This window comes from Protomyctophum bolini (assembly GCF_963924005.1).
Source record: "Protomyctophum bolini genome assembly, chromosome: 8".
NCBI classification, from domain to species: Eukaryota; Metazoa; Chordata; class Actinopteri; order Myctophiformes; family Myctophidae; genus Protomyctophum; species Protomyctophum bolini.
This window is the reverse complement of record NC_137869.1, coordinates 21,040,372-21,061,841: the sequence shown is the minus strand read 5'-3', so window position 1 is coordinate 21,061,841 and position 21,470 is coordinate 21,040,372. Positions and strand designations below refer to the sequence as shown.

The 21,470-nt window shown below is 45.1% G+C and overlaps 1 protein-coding gene across 1 annotated transcript in view; it reads left to right on the top strand.

Annotated features, from left to right (window-relative positions):
* The window catches only part of cpamd8 (C3 and PZP like alpha-2-macroglobulin domain containing 8), an 83,005-nt gene that overhangs the window by 40,468 nt on the left and 21,067 nt on the right, over positions 1-21,470 (top strand). Inside the window, exons 30-37 of the mRNA XM_080771212.1 lie at positions 8,787-8,943; positions 9,588-9,662; positions 12,084-12,249; positions 14,371-14,457; positions 15,265-15,401; positions 15,588-15,743; positions 17,926-17,988; positions 21,184-21,440. Coding sequence (XP_080627338.1) covers positions 8,787-8,943; positions 9,588-9,662; positions 12,084-12,249; positions 14,371-14,457; positions 15,265-15,401; positions 15,588-15,743; positions 17,926-17,988; positions 21,184-21,440 — 1,098 coding nt within the window. The remainder of the gene's footprint in view (positions 1-8,786; positions 8,944-9,587; positions 9,663-12,083; positions 12,250-14,370; positions 14,458-15,264; positions 15,402-15,587; positions 15,744-17,925; positions 17,989-21,183; positions 21,441-21,470) is intronic.

Here is a 21,470-nt window from a genome sequence, read left to right as displayed (position 1 = left end):
GAAACGGCATAATTGGATCCCCGAGGTAGGCTAGGCTCCGCCGATTTATTTGCAGTTAAAGGGGGTTCATAGTCACGGTGCTGAATGGACCCCATGCTGCTTTGGCCCCATGAACCGGGACTTACTGCTACCAGGGTAGACTGCGTTTTAAGAGTCTGGAGCCACTTCCTTAGCGAAACAACTCCCGTTACCTATTTCCCAGAAATTTCCCAGAAAGCAGAAGTGGGATGTATCTCATCTAAATAGACTGCCTGTCCGGGAGTAACTGGGAACGTTAGTCTAGAGCTCTAACACACAGATGGTTATGAGAGGATATGAGGATGTGAGGTTGGGTTTTCCCTGTAAGCCTGAGGCAACAGGTTTGGAGTTTGTGGGCACAACTCAACACAACAACACAGATGTCTGAACCTTCGGTAAACCCGGGACAAACACTTTATGATTCCATCCAGCTCGCGGCTTTTGTTTTTGGGTTCCAGAGTTCACTGCGGGAGCAGCACATTTATTGCCAGCTTAAAAGTACTCTTAATGCAGTGTTGATGTATCCCAGCTTGTAAAAATGTATCTGAGCGGAAATTGTCTAATGAAAAGATTGAGCTTAACAGGCAGTAATGTTTTGGTCCACAGTAGTGCTGGATTCCTCTAACACCGCACCGCTGCTGTTCCCGTCAGCAACTCAATTAGGGATACACAGATGAGGATGGACCAATGGGGTTACTCTGTTCTGGGACTTGCACTTAAGCGCCTTAATAATATGCACTTCCTTCCTAGTTATATGTAACCATATACTTAATTGTACAATGGCTGTTGTTAATCTGACAATTTTTGACAATTTATGATATGCCCAAAATCGGATTGCTGGATTGAAAGTGGTTAAGGGCAACACTGCAGAATCTAAATCATCTTTATTGTCGCATAAAAACGTTGTCACATAAAAACGTGTGTGAAATTAGTTTTTGTGCATAGTTCCCATTGTGTTATTTTTCCAAGAAAAAAGAAGGAAAGAAGAAAGTTTGAGCGCTATCTACCACAATAAAGTGCAGGTTTCAGATATTTAGAAGCTTGTTTCACAAACCTCACACTTGCTGGGTCTTTCTTAGCTTACTTTCAGGCTGTACAGCCGTACAACCAAGGGGTTTCTTTTTCCACGAGAAACTTACGCATAGTACCTGAGATTATATATGCAGTATACTATATATACACACGCACACACCAGGGCTCCAGACTAACTTTTTTCACCACCGTCCCGGAACCGTCCCAAAATACAATTTGAACCGTCCCGAAGTAAATGTATACCGTCCCGTTATTTATTTTTTTTACAAAAAGCTCCACTCAAATTCTGAAATGAATAACTGTATTCCTATTGTAATAGAAATACAATTAAGCCAAACAAATAATGTACTGCATGTATTGAATACATGCAGTACATTATTTGTCTGCATGGCTTCATGTTTCTTCTGTAGATACACTGATTTAGTCAAAATGCTCCCAGATGAAAAATAGGGCTTGGTTAAAAATGTTAATCGAATTAATCAGAGGCTTTGTAATTCATTAATCTAAATGAATCACATTTTAATCGCATATCAATATTCGACCTGAGAACAGTGATTTTTATTTTCAAATGGATTTTGTTATTTTGGTGTAGGCTACTTGATCAAGACCAACAGATAACGTGCAGCAATGCAGGTATATGAATACTCAAATGTCTATTACATGGTTGGCATGAGAAAACAAATAAAAACAACTTTATTAGGGGGAATACTAAGACGAAGGATCAATAAATAATAATAATAAATACAATCAATAAAAACTGTGGAATGAGAGCGTTTTGGTTTTGGGGTGTGCATTCCACAGTGTTGGGGCAGCAATTCCAGAACAATCTGAGCATTAGAAAACATCTGTTGCTTCAGAGGATATATACCAACATATTATTTAATGTCGACGCCAGCTAGCAAGCCTAGCATGGAAGCTAACGTTAAACGTTGGTGTAGTGTAGCCCCATGTCCATATGGAACCTTTCTGACACAACCATGGTCTTATCCACGCTTCCAACCGATAGTTTTTCAATCTAAATGTCTCATCCACGGGGCAAAAGCAATATAATTCCTATGATTCCGTTGGGTGAATGTAGTGTGTGCGTTGTTGTTGTCAACGGGAGGCATACTTCTTTGGTCCGACAGAGCATTGGTTGACGGCACGGCAAATTCTCATGCTGCTCATCGCTGCACACGAAATGTGCATTTTCAGTGTAAAAACTCCTCTCGTCCCGAAACCGTCCCGGATGAGATACATTTACGTCCCAAATAGATATTTTACAGTCCCCGGGACGTCGGGACGCCGTTAATCTTGAGCCCTGGCACACACTCACGCAAACACATAAGGTGCAACATTTGTCAAGGTGCGTACTGTGTATACTGTAGTGGTGGGTCAAGGTGGGTCAGAAGAGCTAAAGTCCAAGTTAACTAGTCCCTGGTTATAATCAGGTTCAGGAAGAGCAAAAAGAAGGTCTAAGGCCAGCCTAACGGCATTGCCTGTCATCAGGCCGCTGAGCAAGGAGTATCATCAGGCCGCAAGAATCATGCCTTTCTCAGCATCCTGTTGCTCCAGCAAGTCCATGCTCCAGCAATCTGATGGCTGTCGGGTGGAAACTGTTCCTTAGTCTGGTGGTGGTGCTGCTCTTGATACTGCGGTAGGCCCCCTTGCCCTGCCGCTGGGGCGTTGTGAGGGGTTGAACAGTTTGTGAATTGGGTAGTGCTTGTCCTTGATGATGCGCTGGGCTTTGGCTACGCACGCTTGTACACAGTCCCCGTGTGGTGTGTGAGTCCCATTTGAGATCCTCTTGGATGTATACTCTGAGGAACTTGAACTCGCTGACCCTTAATTTCCACTGCAGCACCGTCAATGAGGATCTCTCCTCTGCCTCCTGAATGAAGTCTACGATGAGCTCCTTGGAGGGAGTGGTTGTTCTCCCGACACCAGAGTACCAGTGTGTTCATCTTGTCGCTGTAGTCGTTGTCAACGATTCTGCCTATCATTGCTGTGTTGTCTGCGTACTTTACGATGGTGTTGGCGCCATGTGTGGCTCTACAGTCATACGTGTACAGTGAGTAAAGGAGAGGGATCCCTGGGGTGACAGGAAGTCACCCCAGGGATGCAACTCTAGGTCTCTGAGCTTTGTGCCAAGTTTTGCTGGGACAATGGTGTTGAATGCTGAGCTTTAGTCCACAAACAGCATACTTACATATTTGTCTTTATGCTGCTTGTTGTTGATCTGTTTGCTTTGAGGACCCAGTCTGGTATCCCTTCGGGTCCTGCTGCCTTCTGGATGTTGATCCTTGTGAATGTTTTGCATACGTCGTCCCTTGAGATGATGAGCCCTGCTCGGCTGCTGCGTGTGGAGATGGTCTCGAACCGACCGTAGTAGTTCAGCTCATTGGGGAGAGAGGCAGGCGGGTTTACTTCACTTCTGTTTGTTGTTTTACCATACCGCCTGCCACGTGCTCCTGATGTTGCCACGGTTGAATTGGTCTTCCATCTTTTTTGAGTAGGCCTTTTTTGCCTTCCTGATGACGGCGTTTAGGGCCGCTCGCATTGCGCTGCGCTTTGCCATGTTGCCGGATCTGAAACCGATGTCCCGTTCGTGCAGTTGTACACATATACTCCGCTGGTTTGTGATTTGGATAGATCCGAACTGTCTTTTTTGGAACTATGTCGTCTATGCTCGTGCTGATAAAACCAGTGACGGAGTCTGAGAATTTGTTGATGTTAATTCCCAGCAGTGTACATAAACATCCCCCAGTCAGTCTGGTAAAAACAGGATTGTAGCATGGTCTGTGTCCTCAACAACAAACGGCTCCCTTTTAAGCACATGTACACGCACGCACGCAGAGCTACATTTGCTCTCTACCACCGGCCCCTGAGCTGTGAACAGGATGCGTTTGTAGGAAGAGGTTTGTCATCAGCACTTGGACTGATCTTCACCGGGCCTCGGAGCCCTTGTTCTGACATGGCATGCATGCATACCTGCCGCTATTATTAAAGCTCTTTGATTCCGTCTGGATACAATGAGAGCCATATGCTGCTGTACACTGCACACACATACACACATGTATGTGTGCGTGCGTGCGTGCGCGTGCGAGCACACACACACACACACACACACACACACACACACACACACACACACACTTCTTTCAACTATCTCATCTATCCGCCCCAACCTCCAATTTGTACAGCATGCTTCCTAATTCACTGGCCTGGGATGGGTATTAGTGCAGCCTGACTAGGGGCTACACTCGCTTGACCAGGCTAGTTAGACGAGCACAAAACTCCCATAAAGTAAGGCTTCAGTTGTTCAAGCTTTATGTCTCGTGTTACCTTAGCACCCTGAGCAACGGCAGACAAATCTGAGGTTTTCTAGTCAAAACCGAACACTAGCTTTTTTTTTTCTTCTCTCTTTTCGGCAAGTGGGACTGAACTCTGCATTTTCTTCTCCTAGTCTTGTTGGCTGGACATGTTGAGGCTGGCATGGCATTTCTCTCTGCCAGAGATTGATCTGACAGTGTTAGTAGGGATAGGGGGTGGGAGGAGGGGGGCAGTTTGAATACCAGAGATGGAGAGAGCTGATACGTGCCGCTGTATAAAACTATCCATTCCCCCAGTCCTCTGCCAAGCTGGCACGCGGTCGGATTCTAGCAGGAATTCAGTGTTTTTCTTAGACCTTGGACACGGGGCCTGTGATATCATTAGCAAGGTGATTATTTGTAGAAGGTGCTCTGATATACTCCTAAACATTAACTCACAGATCTCTAGGGGTGCCTGGTGGTGGCTCAGCCAGTTAGTGCACATACACTGATAGGAGGACCTGGGTTTAAATCCAACTCCGTCTTGTCCTGCATGTCTCCCCTCTCTGTTCCTCTCTCCTATCTCAATTCAATTCAATTCAAAGGAGCTTTATTGCCATGAGAAAACATACGTTTGCAGTGCAAAAGCGAAAGTGGAACAAAACAATCAAGATAAAACAATAAAATAAACGTTTAAACAGAGCTGTCTTACATTAACACTTTGAGTAATACTATCTTGTGAGACTATAAAAAGATTGTGCATGGCCCAGACGGTTTGCTCAATCGTCTGGGCTAGACTGCCAAGCCAGCCGGACGGCATGCCACAGGCTCGACTCCCGAGCCGACGGCCTTCACTCCCCATCTCTCTCCCCCTTTTCTGTCTGACTACTGTTCCCTATCAAACGCATAAACAGCCCAAAACACAAATCTTTAAAAAAAGAAGATTGCATTTTCTGTCAGAGATAGTTATACATCCATAGAGGAGACGTTATAGCTTTATCTCTCTCTACATTATTGTATGTATGTATTCATTTTAAAGTGCACTGTTGCACTCTGTTTTTATTCTGTAAAGCACTTTGAATTGCCTTGAGCATGAAAGGTGCTATATAAATAAAATTGCCTTGCCTTGCCTTGCCTACACTAGTGGTGGAGTATATCCAATTTCCAATACTTTTACTTCAATTCTATATCTCAAATCCAATTATTGTACTTTTTATTCCACTACATTTATTTGGAAACTTTAGTTACTAGTTACGTTTTGATTATTATTATAAAAGCATACATTACCCATTTCAGCCCTATACATTACACACTATTCAGCCATTTGAAAATAGCCGCTAACGATGCGACGCATTGTGAGCTTGTAGATGTGAGCTTTTCAAAAGATTTGTATACATTTGAAAACTTGAAATGAGACATTCTGCATAATGAATACTGTCTACTTTTGGTATACTTTGAAGTAAATTTTTTGATACCGACATTTTAGCACTTCTGCTCTACACTGATATGACCTATCTGAAATAAAGCATAAAATGCCAAAAATATATGAAGGTCTGATTATATTCATGAAAATATTAATGGTAATGAATCAACAGAATATGTGCGAAAAACAGACTTTGCCAAAGCGAATGATCGGTTTGAGAACCATCTTAGCATAGGACCTCAATCTATTTGGACTGGATGACTCGTTGCATTCTGAATGTTAACAATTTAAATTATATTGTACTGTGATGCCCGAGAGAACCTGCTTACTCTCAAAAACAGAAAATAATTAAAAAAAAAGTTAAAAGAAAAAAGAAAAAAGCCAAAAATACCTTTCACACACAGTGTGAAGGGTTGTGAACCAAAATGGACCTATTATGGTCCATATTACACTGTCAGAGTTCAATTAACACAGATGATTAGACTGTCTTATAGCGGTTAGGTTGTTCACACTTGCCCCTTCTAGCCCGAGTTTGAACCCCAGCAGGAATCTTGCACTTTAGCCTTCTTCCCTCCTCCTTTTTCTTCTGTCTGGATCAGCAATGCAATGCATGCAAACATGCATATGGATACATATGGATACATTTGTATAATTTGGTCGCAATGTTTTAACAAAAACATTGTTTTATTAACAGGCCACAGTAATAGACCATGTCCAAACTTAACCATGCTGTTTTTATCTGCCAAATCTAGCTGATTGAACAAAACAAAAACAATTGAGGTTTGCAACCTGTAATTGTGGCTTATAAGCCACAGTTACAGTATAATTTTCCACGTGTTCAATTCACAACCTGGTTACAACATTACACTTATACGGGTAACTTTTTATACTCTTGAGAGTTAAAATGAACAGAAACTTTGCAAATGTTTAAAGCAAAATCGCATAGTTTTGATGTGAAGAGATCATATAGTCAGTGTGTGGGGAAAAAATAACATGCATTTCTACACAAAATGGACACGAAACAGGGATGTCAAAACATTTGGTCATTTGCATTACACAGAAGACATAACGGTATATTTCCTCCCACTGTGTTTATTTATCTCACATCAAAATAATGGGATTCAGGTTTAAAATCTGCAATGACTTCTTAACACTGAAGGATTTTGCTAAGTAGAACAGCAGTACCACAACCTCTCTTCCATTTTGAGATCCAGTCGCCCCGAGGCGACCCGGTCCACTTTTAGCATTAGTAATGCTAAAATGAACTCTGGGCGCTCTGCAAAACAGCAGCACGTCGAACAAATCTGGAACAGTGGGGGGAAAACCCTCAAATCAAGCTGGGCTGGAGCCTGTTCAACCGTCATTCATCTGATGTGGCCCTTGAGTTCTTCTTGTCTCTCTTGCTGTACCTCTTGGCGTGTGGAGTTGGAGTGGGATACACGCGGGGCGACAGGGGAGAGGGAAGTACCCCTCGGTGCGGTGAGTTGAGGTGAGGGAGACTGGTGGATGGAAGCCTGTCTCCTCACCCCACTAAATCATCTTTACACTTCCCAGGACCTCTCCCAAGGGCACAGCAGTTAAAGCCAGTGACACAATATTACTTAACATTATAAAAATTCCTGCAAGCTCGGGACCCCGTCCCCGAGTGCCGTCTCCGGGGAGGAGTAATATCCAGGCCCCAGCGAAGGAAGATTTAATACCTCACTTTATGAGAGTAGAGGGCTGCTTTTTTCTCTTTCTCTCATTTCCCTCTGTATACACATTAAAATCCTCGGTATTAATATATCCATTTGTAAGTCGGAGAAATGTGCAAATGTAACGAAGTGGACCCGTGACGGGTCCATTTGGTTGCATTTGCACACCTTTTTTGAGTTGAATAACATGGAGGATTTTACTGTGTGCTCTCCCTTGGCCTGTTACGAGCCGCTTCCGAGCCACGCTCAAGAAAACCAGGGCGCAACCCCTCTTTATTGTTTATTTATTCATCTTTGACTTGTTTTTCTTTGTTTTTTATGGTAGGCAGCTTGCCTCATCCTCTGGCTACGGTTTGCAAGAGGTCGAGTGTAATGGAATGTCTTGCTGTCATTGTGGAGCCCTCTGGCCAAAGGCTACAGTCCCCCTCAAGGCCTGTGTTTATTGATGAGCGTGGGCTTATTAGCTCAACCTATAGCCCCCCCCCCCCCCCCCCCCCCCAGGGCTGCCCTTCTCTTTTAGCCCTTTTGCCGCTATTATTTCTCCAGTGTGAACCACCGGATAACCCGAAAAACACCAAAAACTGAGCGAAAAGTGAGTGAAAACTCCTGAGCTTAGGCAGAGTCACGGCATCCACCTCTTTCACGATGAGCGTTTGTTGTGCGAGTTGCTCCGGAAATGCTTTCGAGGGACCGATCACGCCCCTGCTGCTGAGACCCCCGCCCCACCCCCAGGCCACGTCACGGAGAGACCGGCTTGATTTGGCTTTGTGAAACTCCACTTTGTGTAGCGCGAACCCTTCCTCTCTGCTCCACACACAGTGTGTGTCTAATTCCCACTCAACACTTCTCCTCTCCACTCCACATTTCCATTGCTACATTTGGCCATTCCACCAGACCTGTCATATTGCTCCACCAGACCCGTCATATTGCTCTCCCTTACCGAACATCCCTCCATACTTAGTCGCTACTATGAATCCATCTCACACTCCTTGTCATTCAACAAAGGCAACACACACACACACAGACTTCTGACACGTTGAAGGAATGCGACCGGTTGGGAAATCTTTCACATCACTGCCAACATGACAGGTTGTGAACTCATTTGTGAGGCTTGATGGCTGTAAGTATTTTACAAGGATTTGTCAGCACACGTATGAGCGAACTTTGATATCTCACCTCTCCCTGCTCCCCTGTCTGTTCCTCCTTCCCCTTCTGTTCCTCCATCACTCTCTACTCTCCTCTCTTCTCCTCTCCTCTTTCCCTTCCCCCTTCGTTTATTTCACTCCTCCTCTCCTCTCCTTCCCTCCCCTCTTTGCCTCCTCTCTCCAGGTTAACAGCGTTTGTGCTGAAGTCCTTTGCCCAGTCTCGGGGCTTCATCTACATCGACCCTGAAGAACTGCGGGCAGCCAAATCGTGGCTCATCAGACACCAGCGTGACGAGGGCTCCTTCCCTGCCATGGGGCGCATCCTCAACAAAGACCTGCAGGTTAGGATGTGTGTGTAGTGTGTACCAGTGGTGCAAAAAGTACTCAAATATATTTACTTAAGTAAAAGTATAAATATTGCAGGGCACTCTTATCGTCATACATCATCACATCGGAGGTTTGAATCCCTGAGCCCGATGGCCTTTAGAAAGAATCGCTCTTTCCATGAAATAGACAGACCAATTGAGACTCTCGTTGACTGTCTATGCACAGTATACTTCAGGAAGTGTGGATTAAGATGATGACATAGGGCGGAGTCCTGGAAACAACTCCACATGTAGATTGTGTATGAGTACCGAAGTCCTGACGTCACTCGTTCATCCCCTGGGTCGCAGACGTTTTTTCTATTGGAGAATAACATTGGGTCATCTTAGAATCGTCTCATATAAGCATTGTGGTCAAAAAACAAACAAACTGTCCCGGCGATATTGTCAGGGAGGTGGCTCTGTATAGTTTCCGATAATCACTCATATTTGATACAGTCTGTTTCTGGCCTCAGTTGAAACTTCATATCCATATGAGTCAAACCACCAGGATCATTTGTTTATTTTTGGAACAAAGTTCTTATTTGCCGCGATAAAAAAAAGTCTATGGTAAATTACGTCATACTTTGGTGCTTCATAAGCCAATGCTCCTTTTGCTACAGGGAGGGATCCATGGCAAGATTTCTCTGACAGCCTATGTAGTAGCAGCCCTGTTGGAGACGGGGATAACCACAGAGGTAAGCAAGCAGTCCACCCACACCTGGAAACACCCGTCTCTCTCCATCACTACAGACTTCTACACTACACACCAATATAACCTGATTGCCCCGGGGGGAGAGGTGGACCCGTAATCCCGGTAATATTCACAATCTGAATCACATAACAGATGGCCTTAGACTTCTACACATCACCAATATAACTTGACTTTCAGTTATAAGGAGCAATGCAATTGCTACAGTAGCTTTCTAACAGTCCTCTACGCAAATGTAACAAATGTAACTGATCGCGATAAAGCTGCGACCAGCTCTCGGTTTGCGCTTCAGAATTGAAATACGCACGCATGCACGCACGCAGGTAGGCAGGTATGCGGGCGCGCATGCCAGAGACTACCAGTCCAGCCCACTGTAATTCAGATGGGCTGCATTGGGTCATGTGTGAACAGGATCGCTGCGTTCCTGTCCTGATAGTTGCAAAGATGGATGGGCTGGCAGCGAGCCCGCTCATATTTGTTATACCCTAGCGCTGCTAATCTAATATTTAATAACTCTTTCGTTGACATCCAAAGATTTACGAGGACGACAAGCACAGAAAATGATGCCCTGTGAAAGCTACACCTCGGTTACATTCCACCTTGTATTCTGCTCGTTCTTTGCTCTCTGCTGCTCTCTGTTGCTCTGTTGGCTGTGTGTCACTCCCCATCTTCCTCCCTATTTACTGTCACTTTTACTGTCAATTCACCATCAAGGACCACACCACCAAATGAGGACATTTAACAGATTTAGAGGTGGGGAGGCTTCGGGATCCGGCATGCTCCCGGGCACGACAATCCGGGTGAAATAGGGTGTGGGGGGGGGGGGGGGGGGGTGACGGGGTGACGAGAAATGAGAACAGAGGGAGAACCAAGGTTAGATGGGCTTTTTATATATGGGCGGAGGTGGCCTGATAGGAGGTGGAGGTAGCTGGGTTGGAGGTGTGGTCCTGCTCCTGAACTTCAGCTATGAGCTCCATTTAAGGCATAAAAGCCCCCCTCCAAAAAAAATAATAATAATAATAAAAATAGGCATTCAGGTGGCTTAGGGGTACATTACCTACTGGGCGCCTGTTGAGTCGGGTGGAGAATAGCATGTTCCTCTGCCAGGTGACAAGAAGCAGCCTTGACCTCACACTCACAGGAGACACGTGACCTCACAGGAGACACGTGACACAGGGGTTGGCCATGACAAGGGAGCAGAATACACGGGTGCATGCACCTTACAATCCTCAATGGTCATTTATCCACTTGTAACTCTGAGATTGTATAAATCAAACCTTTAAATCTGTTTCCCGAACACTGGGTCGGGGACACATTTGTGGTTTGCAGACACATTGTTATGGGTTGCGAGGAAATAAAATCTAATTCAAACTTTTTTCAAAGCGACTATTAATATTAACTAATACATATTCACAGGAATTCCATAAATAAATGAATACAACTTTTAAGAAGCAGTGAAAATAGTAGATTTGCCATTTTCTCTCAAGGTCAGGGTCTCGGCTCCCGGGAGACATCTAATTTGTCTTCTGGGTCTCAAGCTAAAACGTTTGGGAACCACCGCTTTAAATGGTTAAATGAACACAGAAGATTTCACAGTGTAGTGTTGTTGACTCTGCCCTCATGGCCCCTGTCCTTCCTCTCGTATGTTTGTACCAAACTTCCTCCTACTGTCTACCCCCAAAGGGCTCGTCTGACAATGTGTCGTCTTACAGCTGATAAAAAACCCAGAAAAAACGATCCTTGACATCAAAGTGGAACCTCCCCCTACACACACACACACACACACATACACACACACACCGCCACCTCCTTTTCACCTAATTAAAAGATGACTGTGGCAATTACAGCGAGTGGCTGTTGAAGCCTATCATCTGAGGGAGGAGGGATGAAGGTCACATCTGGAAGATTTGAAAGTCTACCACGTCTACCTTTTTTAATGGCACAGCCCAGTGTTTATTTGATAAGCACATCTGAGCGGGAGACCAGGCGTTGAGAAAGTGCTCTGTGTGTGTGTGCGCGACATGCGTGCGGGCACGCGTGCACGAGTGTGTGTGGATAACCAACATTGAGATTGCAGAGCCATGTGTCAATGTGTGTAGCATGGCTGTCAGAGGTGGCATACCGTATCTAACATTGACGATGCAATCCTTCAGTTTCATATACTGTATCTCTCTAGATGGAGAGAGGCAAGAGACCAAACATCTAATGCTCAGATTAGAGAGAATCCACGCTTAGACAGGGGAAATATTGGGCTTAAGGGCTTCAGGCAGGCTTCCACTTCTCGACTTATCAACAACAGTGTCTACATTTCCGCAGCTGAACGTGTGCAGCAAGTGAATGAATGTATAGGGTGTCTTTCCCAGATATTTCCACCCATATTCATCTGCATGCACTCGCTCTCCTCCAGGAAGAGAAGGTGGCAGTAGCCAAAGCCAAAGACTTCCTGGAGAGCAACACCTACTCCGCTGATGACCCGTACACCACGGCGCTGTCCGCCTACGCCCTGGCCCTGCTGCGGAGCCCGTACGCCCCGCTGGCGCTGAGACGCCTCAACCACATGGCAATCACACAAGGTAAGGTACTACTGTACGTACCTCCAGAGGTCAAACTTCCAGGCACCTATACTAGGCTCCATTGCAGCCTGACAGCACATTGTGGCTTCAAGTCCGAATCCCGACGACCTTTGCTGCGTGTCACTCCCCGTCGCTCTCTCCCCATTTCCTCTGTAATAATAAACTTTATTTGTATAGCACCTTTCATACATAAATGTAGCTCAAAGTGCTTCACAGGGCAAAAATAGAATACAATAAAACATAGTTAAAATGATAAAACAATGGCAAAGAACAAAATTGAATATAAGAACATAAAATAAATAAAAACAAATAAAAACAAATAAAAACACCACATACAGAAAATCAGTCAGGGCAGGGTAGGAACGTGCATATTAAAACTCAATTAAAAGCAATGTTGTAGAAGTGGGTTTTGAGCTGAGCTTTAAAAATGTCTACAGAGGCTGCCTGACGAAGGTACAGTGGGAGCTTGTTCCATGCCGACGGCCCGTAGAAGCAAAAAGCTGCTTCCCCGTATTTTTTAGTTGCCATTTTTTTTGGCAACGCGAGCAGGCCAGCAGTGGAAGACCTTAGGGGGCGGTTTGGGACATATTTAGGCAGGCAGTCATGTAGGTAGGAAGGTGCGAGACCATTGAGAGCTTTATAGATAAGTAAAAGAATTTTAAAATCCATCCTAAAAACAACCGGAAGCCAATGCAGTGATGCCAAAACTGGAGTAATATGTTCTCTCATCTTAGTTCTAGTTAAAACTCTGGCTGCTGCATTTTGGACGAGTTGTAATCTGTCAGTTGTTTTCTTAGGCAGTCCTGAATAAAGTGCATTGCAGTAGTCAAGCCGAGAGAAAACAAAGGCGTGGATTAGCGTTTTTGCATCGTCCAAGGACAAATAGGCTCTGATTCGTGCAATATTTCTAAGGTGAAAAAAGGCAATCTTGGTAACATGATTAATGTGAGAATTAAAATTCAATTCAGAATCAATAATAACCCCCAGGTTCTTTACTGTACTGTTACTTTCTACAGTCAAGTTACCAAGTCTGCTTATTATTGATTGTTTCGGCTCACTAGAACCGATTATGAGAACTTCTGTCTTATCCTCATTTAGCTTGAGAAAGTTCTCACTCATCCAACATTTGATGCTAGACAGACAGGTCAACAGCGGATCTAAAGCACAGGGATCATCCGGAGCAACAGAAAGATATAGTTGGGTATCATCAGCATAGAAATGAAAATTGACTCCGTGATTGGTAATGAGTTCGCCCAATGGCAGTAAGGAGAAAAGCAGAGGGCCAAGAATCGAGCCCTGTGGAATACCAGAACTGATGTCGTGATTGTCTGAGTCAAACTCGGCTAGATTGACAAAGTAACTTCTGTTTGATAGGTAGGAGGAAAACCAGGACAGGGCCGTACCAGACAGGCCTATCCAGTGCTCCAGACGCTGTATTAAAATTGAATGATCAATCGTGTCAAATGCAGCCGTTAGATCTAGAAGTAAGAGAACAGATACATGTTTCTTGTCGGCAGACACCCTAAGATCATTCATTACTTTTACAAGTGCTGTTTCTGTGCTGTGACCTTTCCTAAAGCCAGATTGGAATTTGTTGTGCACATTATTGTTCTGTAGAAACACATCCAATTGATGAAAGATGCATTTTTCTAAAACCTTGCCCAGAAAGGGTAGATTTGAAATGGGTCGATAGTTACCCAAAACAGAGGGATCAAGATTGTGTTTCTTGAACTTAACTACAGCAGTCTTCAGTGAGTCTGGGAAGACACCTGATTGTAGAGAGCTGTTTACAATTTTTTGGATATCTCCAATCACACTGTCCAAGACCTCTTTGAGAAAGGTGGTGGGAATTGTATCCAATGAACAGGAGGATGATGTCATCTGTGATATGGTTTTGCGGAGTTCGTCTTCATCACTTGCACAGAACGTTGTAGAGACTAATGTGGGTAAGGTAGATAGAAAAACACTGAAAAAGATTCATCTAACTTCCTTCCTTCCTTCTCATTTTAATTGAAAGCTTAGGTAATTTTAGACACATTTTTACATTCTTTTATAAATAATTGGCGGACTAAAATGTTATGATCTCATGTCTATTCAATCTCTTTCCTTTTCTCTCAATAGATGGTTTCACCCACTGGAGTTTGACGGGCAGCACTGTGACGGATGAGGATACATTTATGGGCTTCAGTGATGGTCTCTCCCAGTCAGGTATACTATATACAAACACACACGCACACGCACACACACACACAACACATAATGCCACTCATGATGAGGACAATCACATCCATCTGGTCACCAGCAGTGATGGAAAGTAACCAAGTACAACATTCCACATTTGTGCTTGGGCAAACTTGCTGCAAACTACAAAACCCATGAAGCCTTGAATTCATGGAGATTTATTTTGTTTTCGTCGCATTCCGAAGCAGATCATTTGATGAGCGGCTGTGTTTCCGATAGGAGACTCAAAGAGTCTCCTTTGAGTGAACTATTCCTTCCTCCAAGTACAAATTTGAATACACTATTCTACATAATGAGTAATTTATATTTTCATGCCACAACATTTGTAACATTTTGTACTTTTTCGTTAAGAAAATTGTTGAACAATGTCAAAGTCGTACGATTTGCCACACACGTTACTGCAGTGAAATGTGTTGTTCTCCGCATTTGACCCATCTCTTGGAGCGGTGAGCCACAGCCAAGGAGCAGTGAGCTGCAGCAGTGCCGCGCTCGGGAATCATTTGATGATTAGTAGATTTGTCCAACCCTTTTGTGTGCCAAGCAGGGAGGCATTGGGGCCCATTTTTACTGTCTTTGGTATGACGTGGCCAGGGATCGAACCCCGACCTCCCAGTTTCAGGGCAGACACTCTAACCACAAGGCCACTGTCTGAACACAGGACTTTTACTTGTAACAGAGTATTTCTATATTGTGAAGGACATTTACTTGTAACAGAGTATTTCTATATTTTACCTAAAAAATGGGAATCCTTCTTCTCCCACTGGTCTCCTCCAGTGGTGTCAGCCGAAGTGGAGATGACGGCCTACGGCCTGTTGACATACACCCTGCTGGGAGACGTGGCCTCGGCTCTGCCTGTGGTCAAATGGCTGTCCCAGCAGAGGAACGCTCTGGGAGGCTTCTCCTCCACACAGGTAATCCCCCCCCTCCCCCCAGAACTCTGTGTCAGAGTAAACAGTCTACAGTATATAGCTGTATGAAATCTCTGACATGGTTGAATCTGTAACACAATTTTAAACAACATGTGGGGGTCCATAGACGTTGAAGTCCCCTGCCCTATATAGGATTTGAGAGACACTCTTTACCTGCTCCCATTCCAGGACACGTGCGTGGCTCTTCAGTCTCTGTCAGAGTACGCCATCCTATCCTACGTGGGAGGAGTGAACCTCACCATCTCCCTGGCCTCCACCAACCTGGACTTCCAGGAGACGTTTGACCTGAACAAGGACAACCAGAAGATCCTGCAGAGCGCCAAGGTACAGGCCAGTGTTTTATCTAGAGCTCCAAGGTACAGGCCAGTGTGTTATATAGAGCTCCAAGGTACAGGCCAGTGTTTTATCTAGAGCTCCAAGGTACAGGCCAGTGTGCTATCTAGAGCAGGGGTTCTCAACCTGGGGGTCGCGACCCCCCGGGGGGTCCTGAAATTATTTTGGGGGTGCCCCAGATAAATTTTATTTTTTTATTTTATTGTTTTGCAACTGAATGGCTGGAAAATGGAATTGAGAGTCTACATAGTACACATAGTGCATGCTTTCCTTACTGAGGAATATGGCCAAAGCATTTCCAGGGGTCCCCAGCCAAAAACGTTGAGAACCCCTGATCTAGAGTACCAAGGTACAGGCTATCTAGAGCACCACGGTAAACTTGCAGAGTGACACTTTATTTTAGCTGGGTTAGGTTACATCTTCTGATAGTTGTACTTGACATAAAATATTATCCGGTTTACTGTTTCATTAGTGCGAGGCTTCGGCGAGCGTGACAAAATATAGCTTGTTGTAAGATACCCAGGATTCAACAGTGATGTTATTGTTATGGGACACTGAATGAGCATGGATGTGGTAGGCCTATGGACCATAGTGTGAATCGCCCCAGAAAGGTAGACGCCTCCTCCGGCTCTGGGGCGTCTGTATCTCCAGCGCCATTTCAGGGAATGTAAACGTTCCGGAAAAGACGTGCTCTGATTAGCCAGTAGTGCCTTCCGCACTTCCGCTTGACTCCCGCCTTCCCTGTGATACAAGTCGCTCCAATGAACTGCAGCGGCCAATGAGGCATCTAGTATCTAGGTTTTTATACTATGTACGCCATTGTGCTCAAAAAAGATAGCAAGGATTTGTCAGTGATGTCACTGACAGCCGACTCAACTTTTCCCCGCTGCTTGAAAAATCATGGTAACGTAAGGTTATAGACTGTGTATATTTGTACAATCCATAAACTTGGAATTCCTGGCTGCCTTCTATCGGACCGGTGATACAATTCCCGCGGACCGGCAGCTCTGCGGTTGGGGACGTCTGTGCTAGAGTGCCACGGTACAGGCCAGTGTGCTAGAATACAGCAGTGGTTCCCACAATGGGCTGCAAGTAAATGTAGTCCCTCAAGTAATTACTTAGTGTTTTTCTTTTTCCTTCACATAATCTTTTAAGGCGTTTATGAGTCTTATTAAACTAGGACAACCCTTGTGTTGTATTTTTCTGCACAAATGAGGCAACACGGTTTCAACTGTATGTGCATATATCCTGTACATTTGTATGAATGTGATTGGCTATGGTGGAATAGAGACCAGTGCCTTTAAAATAGAACAAATATGTCAACAAATTGCCAGGATTGCCGACACTTAAGGTGACATTTCACTTGAGAGAAATCCTCTCCATTGTGTGACAGTGAACTGTCCTGCCCCTTAACTTCATTGCAAGATTAAAGGCTGTGTGAAGGCCGAGAAAGTAAACAGAGTAGGTGAGACACATGAGTAAATGTTCTAGCCAGTAAGCTTTGATCCCAGGCCAGCAGGGTTACTCGCAGGCCCAGAGGAAGGAATCTTAACCACGCCACCATTTTCTGGGCACCAGACCATGCCCTCTTGATTGCGTTTGACTGAAACACTTATTCGCAAGCCTGTACGCCAGAGCACCGTCCTGGCATTGGACATTAATCGCTCTGTCTCCGAAACCGGCGGTGCGTGTAACAGCCAGGACGTGTTCGCATTGCCAAACCAAACCAAACTGAACTGGGCTGGACTTCCCAAAAGGACCATTGACTCAATAAAGAACTGTTGACTTAATAACTGTGCTGGTCTGTTTGCCCATTCATTATAAACTTGACAGGGTGAACACAAATTACCTTGGCCAGTGTAATGTTGCTGCAGATTAAGCATGCTGTGTGGAGTCAGTCCGCAATGCTTCAGGTGAGAGTGTAATAATAAGCTGTTCCCCCTCTGGCAGGCCTGTTCCTCCACTGTGATTAGTGGTGTCAGCTTAATTGGGGGCAATTAAGGCCTGCTGGTTAGTAGCCAGGGAGCCACTGGTGGTAGTGCAGCGGACCACAACATTCACTCACTTGATAAATGACTTGTTCACCTCTCCACCCCTCCTCCACCCGTCTCTGTTCTCTGTTTTATTACTCTTTTATAATCTCCTTTTCTCTCCTCTCACTCTCTCTCTCTAGATACCCACTATCCCCACAGGCCTTTTTGTCAGTGCTAAAGGAGAAGGCTGCTGTCTCATGCAGGTATAGTAGCAGTGTCACGCACACACACACACACACACACACACACACACACACACACACACACACACACACACACACACACACACACACACACACATACCGGTACATACATACATTCCATGCCTAATAGAGTACTGTAACATGGGGAGTTGTAATGCTGCGCTTGCGTCATTGGCTCACACTGCGAATCTGCCGGCAGGGGGGAGCCAGTTATCGTTCCCATGCTCCAGCACCTAATGCCCAAATTCCTGCCTGTAAATTGGAATGATCTGGTAGAGCTTAGCCAATTGTTACGGAAGGGGATGATCATTCCTGTAGGTTCCCCTGGATAGCATGCTGTTTACTTCCTTCCTACTTCACTAATAAACAAAACTCTTTCATAGACAACTTCTGTTCTCTTCGCAAGAATGTAAAAGTGTAATTTCTTCTCTCATCTCTTCTCAGAGTTTAACCGTAGTTTCGAGCAGTTGTCTGTCTTGCATGCACAGTGACTCTTGAAAGACATTATAAATATTAAAATATTAATATCTAGACATTCCCTTTTCCGAATAAATCGGAAAAGGGAATGTCTAGATGTCTAGGAATCCATCTGCGTGATAATTATCTGAACAGAACCAGTGTCTGATAGGACAAGAAGGACACAGCCACCCCGAGAAATTGATGGCTGGATTTAACGTGACCTCTTCAAACAGGATAAGCTCACTCACTCTCATATAGATCTCTTCTACTTCAGACTCCTCTCTCCACTCTCCCTCTCTCCGTCCACACCCCTCTCTACTTCAGACTCCTCTCTCTACTCTCCCTCTCTCCGTCCACACCCCTCTCTACTTCAGACTCCTCTCTCTACCCTCCCTCTCTCCGTCCACACCCCTCTCTACTTCAGACTCCTCTCTCTACTCTCCCTCTCTCCATCCACACCCCTCTCTACTTCAGACTCCTCTCTCTACTCTCCCTCTCTCCGTCCACACCCCTCTCTACTTCAGACTCCTCTCTCTCTCCGTCCACACCACTCTCTACTTCAGACTCCTCTCTCTCTCCTTCCACACCCCTCTCTACTTCAGACTCCTCTCTCTCTCCATCCACACCCCTCTCTGCTTCAGACTCCTCTCTCTCTCCGTCCACACCCCTCTCTACTTCAGACTCCTCTCTCTCTCCGTCCACACCCCTCTCTGCTTCAGACTCCTCTCTCTACTGTCCCTCTCTCCATCCACACCCCTCTCTACTTCAGACTCCTCTCTCTACTGTCCCTCTCTCCATCCACACCCCTCTCTGCTTCAGACTCCTCTCTCTCTCCGTCCACACCCCTCTCTGCTTCAGACTCCTCTCTCTCTCCGTCCACACCCCTCTCTGCTTCAGACTCCTCTCTCTCTCCATCCACACCCCTCTCTACTTCAGACTCCTCTCTCTCTCCATCCACACCCCTCTCTGCTTCAGACTCCTCTCTCTCTCCGTCCACACCCCTCTCTGCTTCAGACTCCTCTCTCTACTGTCCCTCTCTCCTTCCACACCCCTCTCTGCTTCAGACTCCTCTCTCTACTGTCCCTCTCTCCTTCCACACCCCTCTCTGCTTCAGACTCCTCTCTACTGTCCCTCTCTCCTTCCACACCCCTCTCTGCTTCAGACTCCTCTCTCTACTGTCCCTCTCTCCGTCCACACCCCTCTCTGCTTCAGACTCCTCTCTCTCTCCATCCACACCCCTCTCTGCGCTGACAGCCCCTCAGGCTTGCAGCACCTGGCTTCTAATGAAATACAAGAGCGGCACCATCAAAGAAACGTGTGTGTGAGTGTGCATGTGTATCTGTAAGTAGTCTTTGAATGTGCATGTTTGTGGTTGAGTGTGTGTGTGTGTGTGTGTGTGTGTGTGTGTGGGGGGGGGTGTGGGGGTGGGGTGGGGGGGGGTTGTATGTATGAGGTGAGTTTCATCACAGGCTGCCGGGTCAGGATTCCTATTATTTGAGTGAATTGCAATTATTTAATTGCCTAATCATTAGAATAATTTCCATTCATCTGTATGAAACTGGATGAATTGAACAGAATGTCATATTTCCAGAATGTCATATTTCCATAATTATTTCTCTGCCATTGTCCGTGTTCTTCTAACCACTTTGACCCTATGTTGGGGCAGCTCTAGAAGCCCACAGTTGTTAGTTTGTAGATTGGCTACTAGTATACAATTATTAAAGGACGACTTCACCCATTTTAAACCTACTGTATCTTCATATAATTAGTCCTCACTAATGCTCATTATAATATCGTACCATTTTTTTCGGGGAAGGCTATGGACAGCATCGATGGGCAATCCAAGCTAATAGAAACCGCAGTCTTTCTATTCCTGGAATGTAGCATGCATGGTTAAACATGCATGTCACATAATAGAAGCCATTGTTAATCATCAACTAAAATGTAATCTTGACAGCCCTATAGACTGTTGCCCCAAGACTGAAATAATTCAACTAAATGTATGTCTTGTGTCCAGTGAATATGATTCATAGCTCATTACTGTCTGATCTCTCTGGATCTTTGCTTCTGATGTCAGTTACAACATCTCTGGTTCTGGTGTCAATTAAAACCAATCTGGTCCTGTTAAAACATCTCTTATCTTTCTCTGCTGTCCCACCCCCCAAAAAAAGAAAATGTTTTCAGTTCTTTGCTTTTCTTGCTAACTTACACTAATGTCTCCATTGTGACTGCAGAAAATAATATTAAGAGTTTAGTTTCCAATATGTGAAGGTATTTTAAGTCACAGTTGCTGGCCAATCACATATTGTTTTTAATTTCACCATTTATTTGTGGTTACATTCCAAAGGGGACAACGATACATGGAATCAAAATAAAGACAGAAACGTCAACACACATTGGGGGTGAATATACCCCCAAACCACTCATGGCACCTAACCCTAATCTGGCTCTATAAAATGTACTGAACATATTGGGTGAGTTCGGATATGCACACCGGGAACGCACTAGTGTATTAGTTTGTAATACACACAGTGTGCTATATCCGAACGCACCCATAATGTCTGACTTTAGTTGACAGGCTTTAACCCATTTAGACCTGAGGCTGATTCCGAATCCTAATTTCTGTTTTTTCTGTAAAATGTTACATCTTTATAACAAAAATAAAAAGTGGTATGCCCACCAGAATAGGGACGCTATGGTTCATGTGGTTCAAATAGTTGTGTCTCCTTTTTACAGATCGACGTATCCTACAATGTCCCAGATCCGGTGGTCAAGCCGGCCTTCCAGCTGAAGGTGGACCTGAAGGAGCCTGCTCAGGAGAGACACACCCAGCCTCCCCTATCCCCAGCCCGACACCCGGCCTCCCGGCCCCGTAGCCGCGCCGACAACCGCTCCGAGCTGAACCGCAAGCGGCGGGCGCCCACGGATGACGAGGACCCGGCAGCCCACCAGGACAGCATGGACTTCCGCATCTCACTAGAGGCCTGTGCCAGGTAGGATAGGGAACAACAACCTGGCATGGT